General features: G+C 36.9%; 1 protein-coding gene across 5 annotated transcripts in view; it reads left to right on the forward strand.

Moving 5' to 3' along the window:
• The first annotated feature begins 5,053 nt into the window (after positions 1–5,053).
• Positions 5,054–19,348, forward strand: part of WWTR1 (WW domain containing transcription regulator 1) — an 837,533-nt gene continuing 823,238 nt past the window's right edge. The window contains exon 1 of one of the 5 annotated variants that reach the window (XM_044070605.1): positions 5,054–5,882. In XM_044070605.1, the coding sequence (XP_043926540.1) occupies positions 5,452–5,882 (431 nt within the window). In that variant the 5' untranslated portion in view covers positions 5,054–5,451. The remainder of the gene's footprint in view (positions 5,883–19,348) is intronic. The other 4 variants (XM_044070607.1, XM_044070606.1, XM_044070608.1 and 1 more) reach the window with 4 other exon arrangements.

Consider the following 19,348-nt stretch of genomic DNA (forward strand, 5'->3'; position numbering starts at 1 on the left):
TACTTTTGTTCAGCTGGAAGTTGTTCTTAGTCACTTGCTGTTCTTTGGTTGGAGACCACATTAGTATTTCATAAATATTCACAACACCACAAAGCCCCAAACTAATTGTGCAACAACTTTCTGAATACTTCAGGTACTGACAAAGTACCAAAAGTAAGTTTGTGAAATGTGTATATGTCCAAAGGCAAATTTAAATGGTAGCTTCAAGCTTAATTTGCCAATTTCCTGATTAGTATTAAGCAGAGAGAATAATTTGCTTTTGACATGGTAGACATAATTTTTGAAAATTACAAATTGGGTGGTGCTTATTTTATAACTTTATAAGATATTTATTTTATTATTTATTTTTATTTGTGTTTATTGACCAGTAAAGTCCAACTGGGCAAGATGTATTTTCAGTGGAGGGCCGGGATGAAAACTCTAGCAAATTACATGTTGATATATAGATACATCTATATATATATAAATAAACATATACTACAAAAAATAAATCCTTTACAATAGAGGATTACAGAAAAAATGCAATTTAAGCATCTGTAGAAGTAAGTAATATATCAGTAGTATCACTATACAATTATGTCAAATTCAAAACTCTGAAATATTATTATGCAAACAGCTCTTACATTGTGGATCATACAAATTGTACTTAGCTTCACAACATTTAGCACACCTTTCCACCCCTTAGTTAGTCTGTTTTTTAATCATATCCATTTGTTCCACGTCATTCAGTTTCAGCAGCTTTAAAGAGCATGAACCAAAATAACATTATCATTGCAACCAACTAATCTGTGGCAAGGAAGACAGTAAAATAAAAAACAGGCAGACTGAATATACACAATGTAATAAACCATAGATTGTGTGTTTATCTGTGCAAACAATAATCTGAAGGTTTTATTCTTGTATGTATGTTGTTTCTCATTCTGCACAGTTTAACAAAATTATTTTCTTTCCATATCTTATACACAATTGTAAGTTATCTCTTTTACCTTTATCGTGCTTGTAGTTACACCCTTCATAGATCTTACAGCAGTAAGTTTACACAATTCTAACTCTTCTGTGAACTCTTTTAATTTTGATAATGTATGCTCACCTGGTCTGCTCATATCAGATGTAATTATGTAATTTAACATAAAATTTAATTCTCTCAACAATCTGCCACATGTTTGATAATTTCTAAAACCACTAATGATTTTATCTTGGGCTAATAAATCATGTTGCTGACCAAATCATAGTCATTTGCTTGTTTCTTTAAAACTCTCCAAATTCACAGTCTTTTGTCTGATTCTTTATTTCAGCAAAATAAGTGCCAGCAGACTTGGTGTGACTTTATACCTTCACGAGGAACAAATGGTAGATATAACATTTTTTTCTCAGCTCACAGTAGCTCTGAAGCTTCTGTCTCATCAATGCAGTATTTTGGATTTATCTCTCTCGCTGTCTCTTGAAACTCAAATATATTATAAACTTTCAGAGTTTCTTCCACTGAAGACATGCAGAAACCATGCATGGAACCACAATTTCCAGCTCTGTGCAAATCACTCTGGAAAGAGGAGTTTTCTGTTGGCTTTAGCTGCACCATTTCTAAAACAAAGGAAATACACGGAAGCAGCTACCAACAACAGAATAGTCTGTAGAACCAAAGCTAAAACCAAAATGGTAGTGGATGTACGATAAATGAAATCCAATGCCAGAAGTATATAAAAAATGCTTCTTAAATTAAAATTAAATTAAATTTCCTTAAACTTCTATAAAAATAGGAATGAAGTGTATAACACACATTACATATATCAAATGTATAATATAAAAATATAAACATATATAAATATACATGTATAAAAAATATATATGTTTTGATTGAATAAAACTGTATGAAACTGTATGAAAATTAATAGGCTGAGAATCATAGTTGAGAGGCTGAATTTATATATTGACCAATGAAATATAGGTATGAAACAATCATAACTAACCTTACTTACATTGTAATAAATATAACATTATTCGCTTATAATGTTATATTTATTACAGTGTAAATAAGGTTATTCACTTATAACGTTATATTTATTACAGTGTAAACAAGGTTAGTTAAGATTGTTTCATACATATATTTCATTGGTCAATATATAAATTCAGCCTCTCAACTATGATTCTCAGCCTATTAATTTTCATACAGTTTCATACAGTTTTATTCAATCAAAACATATATATTTTTTATACATGTATATTTATAAACTTTTATATTTTTATATTATACATTTGATATATGTAATGTATGTTATACACTTCGTTCCTATTTTTATAGAAGTTTAAGGAAATTTATGGATGGATTGATAGGGAATGAGTATTAGTATTGTGGTTTACATGAATGGTCAAGATGATGAAAATAGACATTATGTTTCTTTAAAATTTGTAAGTTGAGCGACTTTTGGTGCCAAAAAGTTTTCAAAATCGGTTAACGAATATTGTCAGTTATTCTGATGAAGTCCATCTTAGTGTGGATGAAAGCGCTTAATGTGAATTGCAGCTTATGGTCTATTAAAGAAGCATTTTTTATATACTTCTGGCACTGGATTTCATTTATCGTGCATCTACTACCATTTTGGTTTCAGCTTTGGTTCTACAGACATTTCTAAAACAAAAGATGACACAGCTTATTTGTGATTGCTTCTGACACCATATAACATATGGTATTTGTAATGCTGAATATCACGAAGAGAAAAAAAAAGGTTGCATACTGCCAACTTCATCATATTTTACTTTTTTTTTACTTTCCGACCCTACAATAAAGTAGAGGAAATCAGACAATGACATACTTATAGAGCACTGCAAAAAGGCAAACATACCAATATTTGAAAAAAGCACACATGGATATTACACATGAAATATTCAATGTCTAAATAAAACAATGAAGCAGTGGGTAAAAAAAATGTTGTTAATGGGGTACGGCACTGATATATACAAATCCATTTCAGATCAACATGGACCCAGTTCAGGTTCAGCACAGGAACACACCACATTGTTAGATGACTTGTTCAGTGGCACACAAAAGGCAATGGGAGCCATGGGAATCAAACTCAGGACTGCCATTGCAAAAATATAGAACACCTTTCTTCTAGAAATCCAGATCCTAGATAATAAACTTAACTATAAAATCCTTCTCTGGTCTTACCTAACCAGCTAATGGAAGTGTACCTGCTCAGACCCAGGATAACCACCCACTAGATCAGATATCTTGCTCTACCCTAAATACCTCGCAAAGGCTTTTGCACATATTCCTTATTTATATATATATATATATATATATATATATATATATACATATACATATATATACATATATATATATATATATATATACATATATATACATATACGTGTATATAGATATATATATATATATATATATATATATATATATATACATATACATATACATATATACACACACACAGATACGGGTTTGTCAAGTGTTTCATTTGATCTTACAATTATTCATTAAGGGAGGTAACAGTTTATTTTCCTTATAACTACTTTCTACTCTAATTTCTATGGATAATTTCTTATACAAGCTTTGAATATTTTTTTAAGTATATTTGTATGTTTACGTTCTTGTGTTGCTAATCTTGTACTATATGATGCTTTTCTCTATGGATTATTCCTATGCATATTTTGCATGTATATTTTTAAGAACATTAATATGTGTATCTTTCTGTATTGTTAATTTTTGTACTGTATGGAGCTTTTCTCCCCGGGGTGCTGAAAATGGGCAATCTGCCCAGTCGGACTCTCCCGGTAAACAGATGTGAAATAAATAAATGAATGGGCCATGACCAATTATTTTGATTGCTAAGTGTCATCATTCGATGAGAAGTTTGTCTCCCTTTCTTCCTTACTTTGGCAGTTGTTGTAACAACCCCTCTCCCCCTTCTGCTGTTTATTTGGGTCCTACTCATTCTGGTAATGTTGATTTTTTTCAGCGTTTCATTAATCCTACTGATGGTCACTCTGACTGACGTGGATCTGCTGGAGGCCCCAAACTCTAAAAGCAGCCCTAATCAGAAAGTAGCTATTAAAGTTAGATTCTAAAGTATGTCCAATCAAAAAGTTATTTCGTGACGCAATGTGGTGCCTTCTGCTTGCTATACACTTCTAATCTATGGTGCACAGCAAAATTAAAGCTTCAAAATGCAATTACGAGGAAACATACCTACCATAAAGCAAATTACTGCACAACTAAAATGCATCATTTTATCGAATCAATCATTCCGCAAATCGTAATAACCATCTTCCAAGATCTTGGAATAAACTATATTTTTCCCAGTGGAATGATAACCTTATTTGAGGCAAAGACAGCAGTACAGCGACTCCTATTACTGTAACACTTCACTCATTTTCATCCCCATCGGAAATATCTTTCTACATACAGGATAAAAAGTTCACTACTGCTGAGGAAATAATTGTGCTCAGCCACATAGCCATATCGAAGTTACTTCCAGAAATGGGGGATGGGGATGCGAGGGAGGGCTCGCCTACTGTTTAAGGAGTTAGATTCCCGCACTACCAAATATGGGGATGACAGGCGCAGCCATTGGTTCGCTTTGCAGGGGCCTGAGGAGCGACTAAAGCACTGGGGGTCTTTGTTGCTAACTGGTTTCAAAACAGTTTTTTTTTTAGTCCTGCAGAAAAGTTACTTAGTCCACTTCACTTGACCTTCTACTTTTATCACCACTAACTCCAGTCATTGTTTATTGTTTCTGTTCGCCTTTGGCGACACTAAAGTCGTTTTTTGTGAGGCAACTTTCTAAAGTTTGTAACTTTATAGCACACTTACTCGATCTGTGCAGAGTAATAACACTGTGTTAGCAAATAGGGGACTGACAGGCGCGGTGTCCCATGGTTTGTGCAGGATACTTTAGTGACTAAGACCCCCTGACATGGGGAGGGGGCTGGGTTGTGTTGACTTCTATTCCGGTAAATCACTGCTCTTTGGGATTGGCCTTATCTTATGAATAATGCAAAGACCGGGGACCTGGTTGCTAAGCACCGCCCCCTGCCTCCAGCGAAGTTCACTTTTGCACACTTTTTTTTTCCCAACCCTGTCCCGAAACAAAGTTTTACAGCCATGAAGTCGAGGGCTGGAAACTGACGGGAAAAGTAAGAAGTTTTGGCGATTAGAGAGGGTTGCCTGAACATTAATTCAGTAAATCTGAATTATAAACTGTGACTGTACTGTTTTTAAAAGGGTTCGGGTTCCTAACAGAAGTAAAACTTTTATTCTGAAGTTTCAAAACTTCAGGGAATCCTACGGTCCTAACCGGAAAGTTGTGCATTCTGAATTTTCGAGGACTCTTTTGGGGGTTGAAAAGTGCTTCCTTCAAATTTTAAGACTCGGACCATAGTTGGATATTTTTACGTGTGGATTTACCAGTTAAGAAGTGCGCTTACAACTTCAAAATGAATCCAAACAACCTTCCTCCTCCAGGACAGCAAGTGATTCATGTCACCCAGGACCTTGATACAGATTTGGAGGCTCTTTTTAACTCTGTAATGAACCCGAAACCGAGCTCTTGGAGGAAGAAAATTCTGCCGGAGTCGTTCTTTACGGAGCCTGACTCTGGGTCTCACTCCAGGCAGTCGAGCACGGACTCGGGAAGTCAGCCCCCCCGGCCGGCTCCTCAACACGGCCGCTCCTTCTCGTCGCCCGCCACCATGCAGATCGGTACTAGTGGCGGTGGCAGCGGAACCGGCAGCAGTAGTGGCACCCCGAGCCCAGCTCAGGCACACGTTCACCCTCGACAGAAGTCGTACGACGTGACCGACGAACTCCCCCTGCCCCCTGGCTGGGAGATGGCGTTCACCCGCACAGGCGAGAGGTATTTTTTAAAGTAAGTACTCAACCAGGCGCAGTGGGGGGGCTTAGACCCCTTTAGGTTAAGCATTGCATCTTCACTCGGTAGGAGAAGTGCAGATCCCGTGCTCAAAACACTGCTATTTGGGAAGTCTGTGGAAATAAGGGGCATCCATTCTTGAGTTTGAGGGCCCTGTTTTGCTTACCCCCTCAAATGTTTGGGGAGTGTGTTTGGACAAAACGAACCATCAAGCGATATGGTTTACGTAATGTTTGCCATTACAGTATTAGAACTTAAGATTAAAGCACACTTCGAATCAGCGTAGAGCAGTAAATGGTACAAGGAAATTTGTTTATGGATGCAGTCATGAATATGGATGTATTGGTGTATGACGTAAAAAAAGTTTTCAACCTTTGAGCTACAGGAAATGGGAAGTGCATCCAGTCATTGGCTTACAAATAGATTTAGGAGTGGGATCCGAGAGGTACCACATTTTAAAGCTAAGACATTTAGGTTTGTGCAGAAGTGAGCAGTGTACAGGAGTACTGTGCAGTTGTAGAGCCAATTCTATTTCAGGTGGCAGAATGGAAGGGGTGAAGTAAAAGGGGGCGGTGCAAAAACATACAGGAGAGCAACACCCTCTTCGGGCAAACTAAGTCAGTCTTTTGCAGTGATTACAAGAGCAAAACACAGATTGCAGATTTGTGTTTAGCTGGGATTTTTCCCTCCATCTTCAGTGTCCAAATTTTGCCTTATATTTTTGGTCTGTTCCTCACAACATTTTTGATTTTGCTAGCAAATTGCTCAGGGTTGAAGTTCCTAAGTAATGGCTAGGTAGACATGCCCAAGGTATCTGTTAGTTTAGTGCAGTTGTGCAGACATATGCTAGCCTTTGGTCATACAGTGTACATGTATACATTTGAGTTTCAGATTTCACACTCCTCGGAAAATACAAAACCTCTTATTCTAAACTTTTTAAGTGCGATATTTATAAATTGTCCATTTTTTTACCCCTTTACCCCCCCCCCGTTAATTTTAGCTTTGTCCAAATGTATTTATTTTTGTTTAACGTTATATTTATATATATGTATATATATATATATATATATATATATATATATATATATATATATATATATATATATAATATTTGTTTTAATTTTAGATATACATTGCGTAATATATGTATTCGTAGACCAGTTAAAATACAGCACTGGAAGGAAAAATTTGGAGAATTGTTTAAATAAGAGAGATTAATACACATTTTTAAGTATTCAAATAGATGCATTACTTTTCTTGGAGCTAAGGTCAAGACATTAAGACAAGTTTCCATGAGTACGTTTTCTGAGAATATGCTGTTAATTAACGCTTATTAGAAAAATGTATACAGTTCATGGAGCCTGATTTCTGAGTGTGTTTTGTATATCTTTGATATTGCTTTTAGTTTGTGTGTTAAAGGAAAACAGAAATTAAGGTGAAAGTGTTGTATAACAGGGTAGAAAAGCAAGTATGTGCTTTAGCAAATGGCTGTGACAAATGCAGGAACTGTATAGTGTCATAAAGCAACATGCCCTGTCAGAAGCAGGAATTGAAGTACACGTCTGAGGGGCAAAACACTTTTGAATTCTTTTGATCTGTGGTTCAGTAATAGGTTTTGTCATCGTTTCCAATGTGCATGTGTGAATGCATTTTAATGTGAATTTGTAATACAAAAAAATTGTTCAGTAAAGAAAGTTTATTGTATGTGTGTTTGATTTACATGGCTGAGTTTACGTAATGTTTTCTGGTTGGAGATAGTTTTTTCAATTTGTTAAAATTGTATTGCTACTGTTGGAAGGTCTGGGACCCTGTGATTACATTTTGCTGTGTTTTTTCTGTGAAACAAGATGCACTTAAAGCAAGTAGAACTCATAAAGGAAGGTGTTGAGAAATGGCTGCAATCAGTTGCTGTTAAATGCAGTTCTACAGCTCAACAGTCTGGGCAAGTCGTTATAGCCTTTACTTGTTCTCTGGTTTACAGTTTGCACGGGAACCATTTCAGTCTGTAAAAAGCCTTAGGGCAGGGAGTTTGCTTAGCAAATGGAGATGGTTGACAACAGAATCATTTGGTCAGGTCAGTAAAAACAACTGAACATAGTGGCCTGACTTGCTGTATACTCAAGTAACATTGTAGATAGATTTCCATAAGGTGCATTTGTTTTTAGCTTCTAAAATGTTATGCTCAGTAGTTTAATTTTTACAGATTTTAGTCATTAAATGTTTTATATTTTTAATAAATGAGTAGGTGGTCTGCTCAAATGACCATTTTCAGCCATGACCTGGACTGTAAGGAAGCACCAAAAATAATAAATTACAATGTTCAAAGAGCAACTGAAAAATACTACTGTTTAAAGTGAGAAAACAGTATGGATTATATGCTGATCCAGCCAGAGATACATAATGCAAACTTATTTGCAGATTTTATTATTTATAGATATGTGTATCCGTTTTAAGTGTAGTTTATGAAAGTTAGAGCATTAAATCAGAATAGTAGAAGTAAACTCATTGTTTGCCATTTTCTCAAAATACAAGTCTTAATTTATAAGTGGGATAGCTCAGAACCAGAGTGTACATTTCAGGGGTTCAGACTTGCATTTTATGTTATCTCTCTACTGGGGCCAACCCTTTGAAATTCATTTGGGATCTTTGTTTATTTGAAAGTTACGGATCCTGTTTGATTCTGCTCACCCAATGTGTAATGTATAAATACATCACATAACACTATGAGAATAAGTAACATTCGGTTTAACCATTAACAAGTTACACCTTTGAACAATAGCAGTTGACTGTCATTTTCTATAATTTATGTAGGTTTTTAAGGTAGTCCATAGAATTAACGTACTGGAGGGGGAGGTTCAGCTTTTTGGTGAGACTTTGAAACACTAATTGAAGTGAGATCAGTTTTTTACTTTTTCATGTTACTACTACATTTGATCAAGGGTGTCAGATGTTTTCCTTTGCTGTATGTTAACTAGTATTTGAACTGTAGCTGTGATTAGGGTAGTCTGGGTTACAGTAACTCTTGATTGTTGATTTGCTGCAGTGTCATGGTTTCCTAGCTTGAGTGAGGCAGATGATGTGAAAAGATGACAAAGGAAAAAACAAGCTGCACTGTCGTAAGGAGCTCTCTCACTGTATGAGGATTACAGCAGATGGATGTTGGTTTGATGTTTAACGTGGTGATTTTCTGGGAGACACTTGTGTACACATGTGAAAAGAGGATTATGTATGAGGTTCTTGAAGGTCAGGAATCTGTACAGGATTTCCAAAATATTTTAGTCTTTACCAACAGTTGCAGAAAAATAGACTCTTGTCCAAATGTTATATACAATAGGGGATTAACCATAGAACTATATAGCAACACATTAGAAGTAAAAGTGTAATGTTTCTTGTTTACGCCTGATGAAAGGTACATCATTGAAACTGTGCAGGTAAAGGATATTTGTCTGTTGCCTACAACCGAGGAATGGTGAAGCAATGTAACTGTACAGTAAGAGGCATTGTCCAATATGCACACCTGACAGAAGGTTTAACATCAAAGCTGTGCAGGTAAAGGATGTTACTCATTGTTTACACTTGATGAAAGGTACAGGTAAAGGGCAGTGGTTTTGCGGTGAAGCTTCCACATCAAATAGTGGTCTTTCGTATGATGAAAGATATATAGCAATGAAATTGATTATATGAAGCGTAGTGTGTCACCTATATCTGTACCTAATGAGAGGTGCATTGACAACGCTACAGATGAAGTGTATGTTGCAATGCTTTCACCTGGTGGAAGTTGTATCATTGAAACTGTAAGGGTCATATGGCATGGTATAGCTGATGAAAGGTGTAGAAGTAAGACTCTATGTGGAAAATGATGTGCTTGTTCTACACCTGTTGAAAGGTGTAGCAGTTTAACTGCACAATGAGGCATTGCCCATGTATACAAGTGGTTAAAAGGTGTAGTACTGAAACTGTCCTGACAAAGGACATTGTGCAGTGACTACACCTGAAGACAGGTGTAGCATTGAAACTGTACAGATAAAGCAGTGTCAGTTTTTGTGCATATTATGATAGGTTTGAAAGTGAAACATAGTTAAGACTTCATTAGATAAAGTAGTTGTCAACTGTACAGGTAAATGATGTATATTTATTTGTTGTTAATGCATGATAAAATAGAAACTGTACAGTTAAAGGGTAGTGTTTTCTTTTGTGCACCCAATGAAAGAGTGCCATTAGAAGTGTATAGTTAAGGGTATCGTGCAATTCTTCCACCTGACAGAAGTTGTAGTACTAAAATTAAAATGGCCATATGATGAAAGGTGTAGCAGTGAAACAGCTAAGTAGAAGGCTGTAGATAAACAGTGATGGGAGTTTGACATGCCTTAAATAGTAATGTCAGACTCCTGTATTCATGTTCTGCCATTATAACCATGCTCATTTCATTGTTGCGGTGTGAGTTGACAGCAGAATCTCCAAAAAAGGTTTGCTCCACATAGAGCACCATGTTGTTTTGGCTTTCATTTTAGTCCTATTTTTGTTAATTCTGTAGTATTAGCCTTCTGGAATTCACTCATTATTTCTGCTGTTGTCCAGTAAAGTTATCTTTTTTCCTGAGTCATTGTTTATCTGTGATTCAGGTTCTTGGAACCTTATAAGTTATGTGTCACTGTTTTTTCTTGCTGTGCGTTTAGTTAAGATTTGGCTCCCAAATTCTGAAAAGCCAAAGACAGTCTGGGAAGAGGGGAGGGGTGTTAAACAGGATTTTTTCGTGTTGTACAGCAGCTTCCTGATTATTGCTCTACCCAGAGTATGCCCAAAGGTACAATGCACAGTTTTTGCAATTCTGAGATGTCAGTGTACTGCAACAAGGTAGTTAACTCTACATGGACTCTTGTAACACAATATGGTGTCTAGATAGTTCTCCACTGTGACATGTTCTGTCATATGACAACTGTGTACCACATCAAGGTACTAGGCAGACATGCCCAAGGGATCTGTTAGTTTAGTGCAGTTGTGCAGACATAAGCTAGCCTTTGGTCATACAGTGTACATGTATACATGTGACATGTGACAGGGCACGCTGTTCACTTATGATGAGCCTCAGAGCTACAGTAACACTTGTCTACTTCCAAATTCAAATCGGCCCCAACTGTGGCAGTACACACCCTTACTCCATGCAGATAGAAATTACAAACCTGTGTCCTGCTTTGTAAGAGAACATTTTAGTAACTGGCTAACTGCAGCTTCAGAAGACATGCAGTTCATGTAACTGATACTTGCGTCATTTAACAATGCGTATGTTAATGTAGAACAAGTCTTTTCACAAAGCGCATCTACAAAATAAAATGAAATAGATTCATTCCTATACATAACAGTAATCAGTGTTTTGGACAGTTGTTTTTTTGGCAGTTGTGTTGGCAGTGGTTTGTTGAAATTACCAGAATCCTGCAAACCATTTGGTATACAAGTCTGCTTACTGTCCAAATGGTGCATGGTTTATGACTGTTATGCATTATGGTCTGGTATTGGCAGGATGTTCTGCTGTCTTTTTCTATAGATGTGAAATAGTATATTGCTCCACGTATTCATTAGGACGTGAACTATGTAAAGTTGGGGCACAAAATAGTACTTAACTTTGCAGTATTCACTTCAGATAATAGGTTACACTATTACATTCTGACAAGCCATTTCACAATGATACTGTGCAAACCAAGCATGTTGGGATTGCATACAAACTACGTTTACTGTCACCATGTTATTTTTCATGTTTCTTTTCTGAAATTGAGATCTTTTAAATCATCAGATTGCATGCTACCATTAAGGGATCCTGATCTTGTAATGGTTCTTACTGCCATGTTACAGAATTTTCACTTTTACATTAGACAGTTTCATAGCTGCGGTGGTGGTGCTGCGGTAGCGTTGTCGCCTCACAGTACAACGTCCTGTTCGTTTCTCAGCTAGAGCGTCTTCTGTGTGGAGACCTGCGTGAATGGGCGTACCTTCGTTGAAGGTTGTGCGTCAGAGCTGGCAACTCGGCACGAAAAAATCTACTGCCAATCATTAGCGGACCGGAGTTCCGCTGTGGCGACCCCTAACCGGGAAAAGCCGAAAGACACAACAACATTGGACAGTTTCATCATTACTGTTCAGACTCTGAAGTAGTTCTCCAGTAACTCCAAGCTTCCCGTAAAGCAAAGTGGCCTTTATGCCCGGGTGGTGCTCACATGATACTATTTAGCTTTCTTATTTCATTCTAAGTATTGGAAACTTTATATGCCATAGCTAGACAACAACTAATTAGAAACTTGGAGATCAGGAAGCTAAAATGAAGGTCATTGTTCCACTTGTATAAAACTTGGGCAACATGGTAGTTAATGACCACATCAGAATTAAACTTGCTTGTGCATAGAGCAGTTGATCCTGTGATTCTGTCAAGCATCTTCTAAAATATTATTTTCGGTAGGCCACCTGTTCATAGGGTTAGATACCAAGGCACACTCCATTTTACCTGTTAAATACAAACCTCTGAATGCGGAGTATACCAACCTGCTTCTAGGAGTAATTTGTAAAGGTCTAGCCTTCCAGCAGGGTGAACATTAAACTGTCTTGAATGTTGACTAGAGCACTCCAGATCTGGCTGTAACCTAAACTCCTGTTTTATGATTTCCCCCTGATAAGTAGGGGGTTTCTTTCCTGTGTGCACCAATGATCTGTTGTATGCAACAGTCACCTCATTGATAAATTTTTGTTGCTACATGCAACTGGCACTTGTGCAGCTTTGTTATGAGCAGAGGGAAGATCTCAACATTCTTGAAGGAGAAATCAACAGTAAAGCCCCCAACTTGTGGGAGCTGTAGTAAAAGTCCAAAAGTCCTTGGGTCTGACAAAGTGCTAAATTTATGTACAGGAAGCTTGTAATACTGGACAATGTATTGATACCATAAGCTGCAAGATAGCACCAGCACTTTACTACAGAGCAATCTTTGTATAACTGCCCGGGTCTTTCAAGGGAGCCATGGTGCAGGTCATCTATGCAAATAAATACATTTTCCTAAATAAGTTGTGTAAAATCTCTGTTATCTTGTATGTTGAATTATAAATTGGCCTGGTGTTCTGGTGGTACCCTTTCTGGTAAAATTTACTTTGAGGAAATGACAGGGTCCCTTTAAGTAAAGCAACAGAGATGAAGTCCTGTAGAACTGAGAACCTTACTTGATTTTTTTCAAAATGTTCACCCTTTGTTATGTATTATTTTAAAACAAATTGTAGTAAGGAATTCTTTGGTCTAGTATTGATACCAAAAGCTATATATTTTTTCTAGTATGTCTTCTCAACGGAATTGTAATTTTTGCATTCTAACATGGAAGATTTTGAATTTAATAAGATTTGTTATTTAAAGGAATTTTATAAATATTAAATGCAGACTTTTTCGTAGAGATTTGTGGGTGTTCCAAAACATGAATTTGAATACTTATTATTAGTTGTCTGAATATAATTAAAGAATCCTTGTTTAGAATTAATTTATATTTTTTCATAAAAGTACTGCCAACGTTTCTAAATATTGCTTCTTAGAAGCAGAGTTTTCCAGTCTCACGTAAGAAGTATCTTCTTAATATTATCAAATCAGTAGAGTGTTTTTTGTTTTCAGATGAAATGACCATAGTCTGTACAGGGGTAAGGTGGAGAGTATGGAGATTTAGAATTGGAAAAGAAAGACACCTTGGTGTAATGTGTTTTATTATTTTTATTTGTTCACCAGGAGTGTCAGAGTGGGCCAGGAGCCTATTTTCAGTGGAGGCCCAGGGTGAAAAGCTCCATTACATAATTAAAAACGAATCATTTGTATATACAACAAAATTACTTGTACTAGTATTGATTACAAAGCAACAAAAATACATATATAAAGTTCCAGTAAATGTTAATATGCATGATGAAAGAATGCAGATAAAACAATGGTAGTTTGAATAGGCATGTATGAAATCACAAAGGAGACTGTGCACAGAGCAGAGTGTTTCATGTATATAATACTTGTTAATTAAATTATATTATATATGATAAAGGTAGTAGAAAGAAAAAAACATTGGATTACAGTGATATCAAATCAGTTAAAGTACATCACTGTTGGCTTTTAGATTAATTTGACCTCTGTGCTATTCCTGACATGGGTGCTTTCAACTATATTCAGGCTTGCACAAATGGAAACTGCAATAACCTTGAAAGCTTGTAGGCTCTCTGTTACAGTGCATACATCAACTTTGTTAGATGTTGTGATCTCTGTGAGATCATTCATTCAGACTATATGCATAAAGTAGTAATATGCTGTAATAATGAGAGCTCTTGAAGTTGGCCCCTTTTGTTGTGGAAGTGATGGACAGAAAGTAGAGACTGCATTAGAATGATTTGGTTGTAATGATGACTAATGAAATCTGTCCCAAGGTCAAAACCTAAATTCCCTCACCATTCACTGTCAGAAGGCAAAAGATGCTGAAAAGTACCTGTACCATAACATCTCTACCAGCAGCTGAATTTTATTCACTGCCAGTACTAGCCATTTTCTCGTAAAGAAATTTTACTCATGTCACCAATCATCAGTATCATCTTGTATAATTTCATGGTTTATGCTTAAAACTGAAGGTAGACCCCCTGTCTCCTAGTGCTCTCCTTCATTTTAAGTAACATTTTCTCTAAACTAAGTTTTTTATTCCTCTGGTAATAGTTTTGTAGCTTGTTTGTGTGGCGCTTGGTTCTTGATTTTGTTACAAGTATGAGTTTGTACACTTGGGGGGGGGGGGGGGGCATGAAATGATGAGTACACGGGTAAAAACTGTATTGGCTGTTTGGGTTGGATTATTGGAAAAGTTATTCCAGGGCTGAACCAATAATCCTAAAGTATTGTCTAGTGGAAAAAAAATATTTGCAGATCACTGTATGGATACTATATTCCAGAATATATTCATTCTACAGGTAAGTGCTAGATGTAGGTGTATGTAGGGTCAGTATTATCTTATACAGAGTGTTTGGACTTGCTGCTAATAAAAGGAGTCTCTTTTGATTATCACGAGCCAGGAGTTCCCTTTAAAGTTTTTCCAAATGTGGGGTTACAACATATTCATCAAGGATGGAATCTTGAAATTCTGAAACTAAATTAAGCGTATAATAACTTAGGCATAGCTTTAAGTGCCCATTAAATAGGAAATCCTCTAAATTAAAATTCTCTGTAGCTATTGTATAGGTTAATGATAATAAATAATTGAAAGATTGTAGTAAAGATTATGCACTAGATGATGCACTAAAATAACAGATAATGGGTATCAGATGCAAAAGAAGTTGTATATGTAGTCCCAAAGACTTTGAAAGTGTGAGGTGGCTCCGAATCATATTTAATTTGCAAAGTTTTATTTTGTAAATAAGGCAGTTGAAGCTAAGAACTGCTGGCAAGGCTTGCTCATACTGTAGAGAGAGAGGGGCCCTTAATTATCATAGAAAATGTAGAGTATAAATGTGTAATGCCAAAAAGATAATTCATTTTATAGGTTCATAGGTTTAGGCTAATGACCACTACCATGGTCTTTATAAGCCTAGCCATGCAAACCAATGCAGTTTTGTTCATTAGTACCTTGCACACCTATATGGAGTGTGTGTTTTAATAAGGAGTTAACTAAAAGTTATGTTGGGGGGGGGGGGGGTGGTATGTTGGTTGGGAATTAATTTACTTGCTGTCAGTCTCTGTCCATCAGAGACATGGGGACCAGATAAGGAGTGATTTTTTTACAGTTTCCATGCAAGGATCAACGTTTTGTTTAAATACTGTCAGGGATGTGGATGGGGATCCTTTGAAAGGCATATCTGTGTCTCCAATATTCTATTTGTGTGACAGGCAAAGTTCAGGTCCTTGGCGCTAGTGTTTCTGGAGCAGTTTGTTTTGTGGATGTGCAAGGGATCCACCAGATATGGTTCTGAAGATGCCTTATATGCCAGGCATAGATCAGCTCTTGGTAACCTGTAGGAGACTGTGTACAGAGATGGGTCCTTAAGGTGATCTGTGTAGGACAGGGTGGTCATACCCTGGATTTTTCTGATGAACCTTTGTGGACTTTCCCACTGTTGCAAGTTTTATAGTGTATTAAACAAAATACTCTGAGAGACACCAAAAAATAGACTTGTCCTCTAGGAAATGTTAAGTGAACAACACGATGAACAGACTAAAAGGCAATGCACATTATAACTGAATTGCTGCACTTAGTACTCAAAAATAAGAACATTATGCTAAAAGGGGAATATTTGAAACTTTACCTCTTATTCAAACGGTGTTAATAGTCTGGATTTGATTGTTGCATTGAAAATGTGAAACTTAAACTGAATTCTAAAGTGAACTTATGATTTTGTTGTAAAAGACATGAGAACACTCATCGTCCAGTTATGCCAGTCCTCAGTATCATGTGGCGAAGCAAAGACCCGTCTTTGCACTTGAGCTCCAACTTGCTTATAGTTCCACTTAAAGGTAAGGAGCAAGAGACCTATACTAAAATGGAAGCAGTATAACTGGAAAACATTACCGATAAGGGGGGGTATAACTGTGTAACTGCTCAAGATAGGAGCAGTCATTGAATCCCGATATGATTTTGCCATCCTGCAGGAAGGTTTGTCTAAAGTAACTGGTGCTAAAATCATGAACTGAAACTAAAAGCCAAAAAAAAATGCATTATTTTATCCTTTGGGAAGTCCTCTACCTCAGGAAACGACCACATTGACAATATGCCCGTAAGAGTTGACCCAGTTGTTTGTGATTTGTGAACTTAATTCGACAGTGACCTAACATTTGACCAACATGTGTCCATTGTTGTAAGAAAGTACTTCTGTATTGCACAGCTTATAAACAAAGGGATTGTGTGTAGATCTAGGAATGCCATTGTTCCCCTTAACTCAGCCTCATTAGGTGATTCATTGAATATAATTCCTCCCTTTGGCCGCACGTATCTGTCCAGAGGCATGCAACAATTCGAATGCCCACAAAGATACCTTACCAAAAGGATACAAGGCATGGATTTACTGTGCATCAGAAATACTTGGTCTGGTGGCCACGGTGGTGCAGTGGTTAGTGTTGCCATCTCACAACAAGAGGTTCTCTGGTTTGATTCTTGGCTGGGGTGCTTTTTGTGTGGAGTCTGCATGTCCTCCCTGCAGTCGCTTGGGTTTCCTCCCACATTCCAAAGACATGCTGCAGGTGGATTGGACACTCTAAATTGCCCCCTGGTGTGTGTGTGTGTGTGTGTGTGTGTGTGCCTTCTGTGGAAGGCTGGGCATCGGGCTGGCAACTTGACACTATAAAAGTCCACTGCCAATCTTTCTGCAGATTGTTCTGCTGTGGCAACCCCTGGTGGGAAAAGCCAAAAGGATAAGGAACAATACTTGGTCTAGGGGTCTAAATCACTTCTGCAACATTAACAGAATGGTGTGGAGGGCAGGTATATTTTATTTTACATTTGTTGCCCGGGCTAGTCCAACTGGATATATGTCCATTTTCAGTAGAGGCCCGGGGAGAAAAGCTCCAAGCATAAACAATAACAAGTTCACAATATATAACAAAGACCTGTATAATAACAGTACAGAGGTAGTATTGGTTAAAGAAAAATATAGTATTAAAATATTAACTATATACATTATGCTAAAAGTTAAACTAAATAATAAAAAATAAAACAAGTACACTAAAACACAAGTTGGGTATGAGCAACAGAGTCAAGTCCTTGTATTTATCTTATTCCTATGAGAGAAAAAAAAAGAGAAGTAAGTAGATTTGGAGGTGTAAGTTAGGGGAGAGGGGCAGGGGTATGAGCAGGAGGGGAAAAATGTTTCAGTCTGGGTTAGCACAAGGACAAAGCTACTGAGTTTTAAGATGTTCTTAAATATGTTTTTTGAGTAGAGAAGTAGAAGTTAGGATAGAAAGTTCAGGAGGGAGCTGATTCCAGTTTTTACCTGTAGTGTTTGAGAAAAGTGAGTCACCAGCTTTGTTAGATTTAATCGAGGAGACCAGGAGTTTATTTGCAGAACGTAGTGTAGCTAGGTTTTTATATGGTGAAATCAGATTAGTGAGGATAGGAGTGTTATTGGGGTGGTATAGGATCGTTTGAGTGATAAGTAACTGTTGACAGAGTATATGGTTCTGCAATTCTAGCCATCCTAGATGGTTGAGGTTAAGGCAATGGTGAGTTTGAAATGGAGAGCTTGTGATAAATCTAGCTATGCTATTATAACAGGTAGAAAGTTTTGAGATGTTGTTTTTAGATAGGTTTGTATATATAGCAGAGGCATAGAAAAGGGTAGAAATGAGCTGGGTCTGGGCAATAGTTTTCCTGGCAGAGGGGGTAAGGAAGAGTTTAATTCTATATAGAGTTCCAAGTTATTTGTTAACAGTCTCTATGGTGGAGTTAATATGGTCATCATAGCTAAGACGGTTATCAATTGTAACACCGAGTAGGTGGGTGGTAGTATCTGGGGTTATGTTTGTAGCATTGTTAGAGGTTATAGAGGAGAATGGAGTGAGTGATTTATGAGTTGGAGTAAAAAGCAGTAGTTTTTGTTTTTTTGGGATTAAGGAGGAGACAATGTTGGATAAACCAGTTTTCAACATTTTGGAAAACAGTTTGGGTGAGGGACTGGAGGGGAGGCTATGTTATTAGCAGTACAAATTAAGGTTGAGTCATCTGCATATTGAATGCAGGTGGCTTGAGGTATGTTCATATGGAGGTCGTTAATAAATAAGGAAAAAAGAAGGGGACCTAAGATAGAGCCTTGTGGGACTCCAGTATTTACTGGAAGTAATGAAGATAGTTTGTTATCCCAGAGCACTGCTTGCTGTCTGTTTTGAAGATAACACCTAAACCATTGTAGTGCTAGTGGGTCAAGAGAATGATACTTTAGTTTGTCTAGAAGTAAGTTATGGTTAACCATATCAAAGGCTTTTGACAGGTCTATAAATAGCGCAGAGGAAAATGAGTTATTGTTACGATTTTTATTTATAAAGTCAGTGACGGCTAGAAGGGCAGTTGTGCTGTGGAATGGTCTAAAGCCATGTTGGCAGTTGGCTAGTAGATTATTTTGTAGTAAGTGGTTGAGTAGTTGTTTGTGAATACATTTTTCCATTATCTTAGCTAATGGGAAGAGTAAGGCAATAGGTCTATAGTTAGAAAGCTCAATAGAAGATCCACCTTTATGTAGAGGGATGATGTGGGATACTTTCCATATGGTAGGTATTTTACCTTCAGAGATAGTTCTGTTAATGAGGATAGATATGGGGTAGTCTATAGCTTTTGCGACAATTTGTAGGTATTCAGATGGGAGACGGTCAGCAGATGGAGTGCAAGGTTTCAGTTTTTTAAGTAGCTTATAGATAAGAGATGTAGGAACAGGGTGTATATGAAAGATAGGAGATGAAGTCTTGGAGGTATTTGGTGGGGAAGCAGTAGTTGGAGGTAGAGAAT

Source organism: Protopterus annectens, chromosome 4.part1 (assembly GCF_019279795.1).
Source record: "Protopterus annectens isolate FY-2018-M chromosome 4.part1, PAN1.0, whole genome shotgun sequence".
Taxonomy (NCBI): domain Eukaryota; kingdom Metazoa; phylum Chordata; order Ceratodontiformes; family Protopteridae; genus Protopterus; species Protopterus annectens.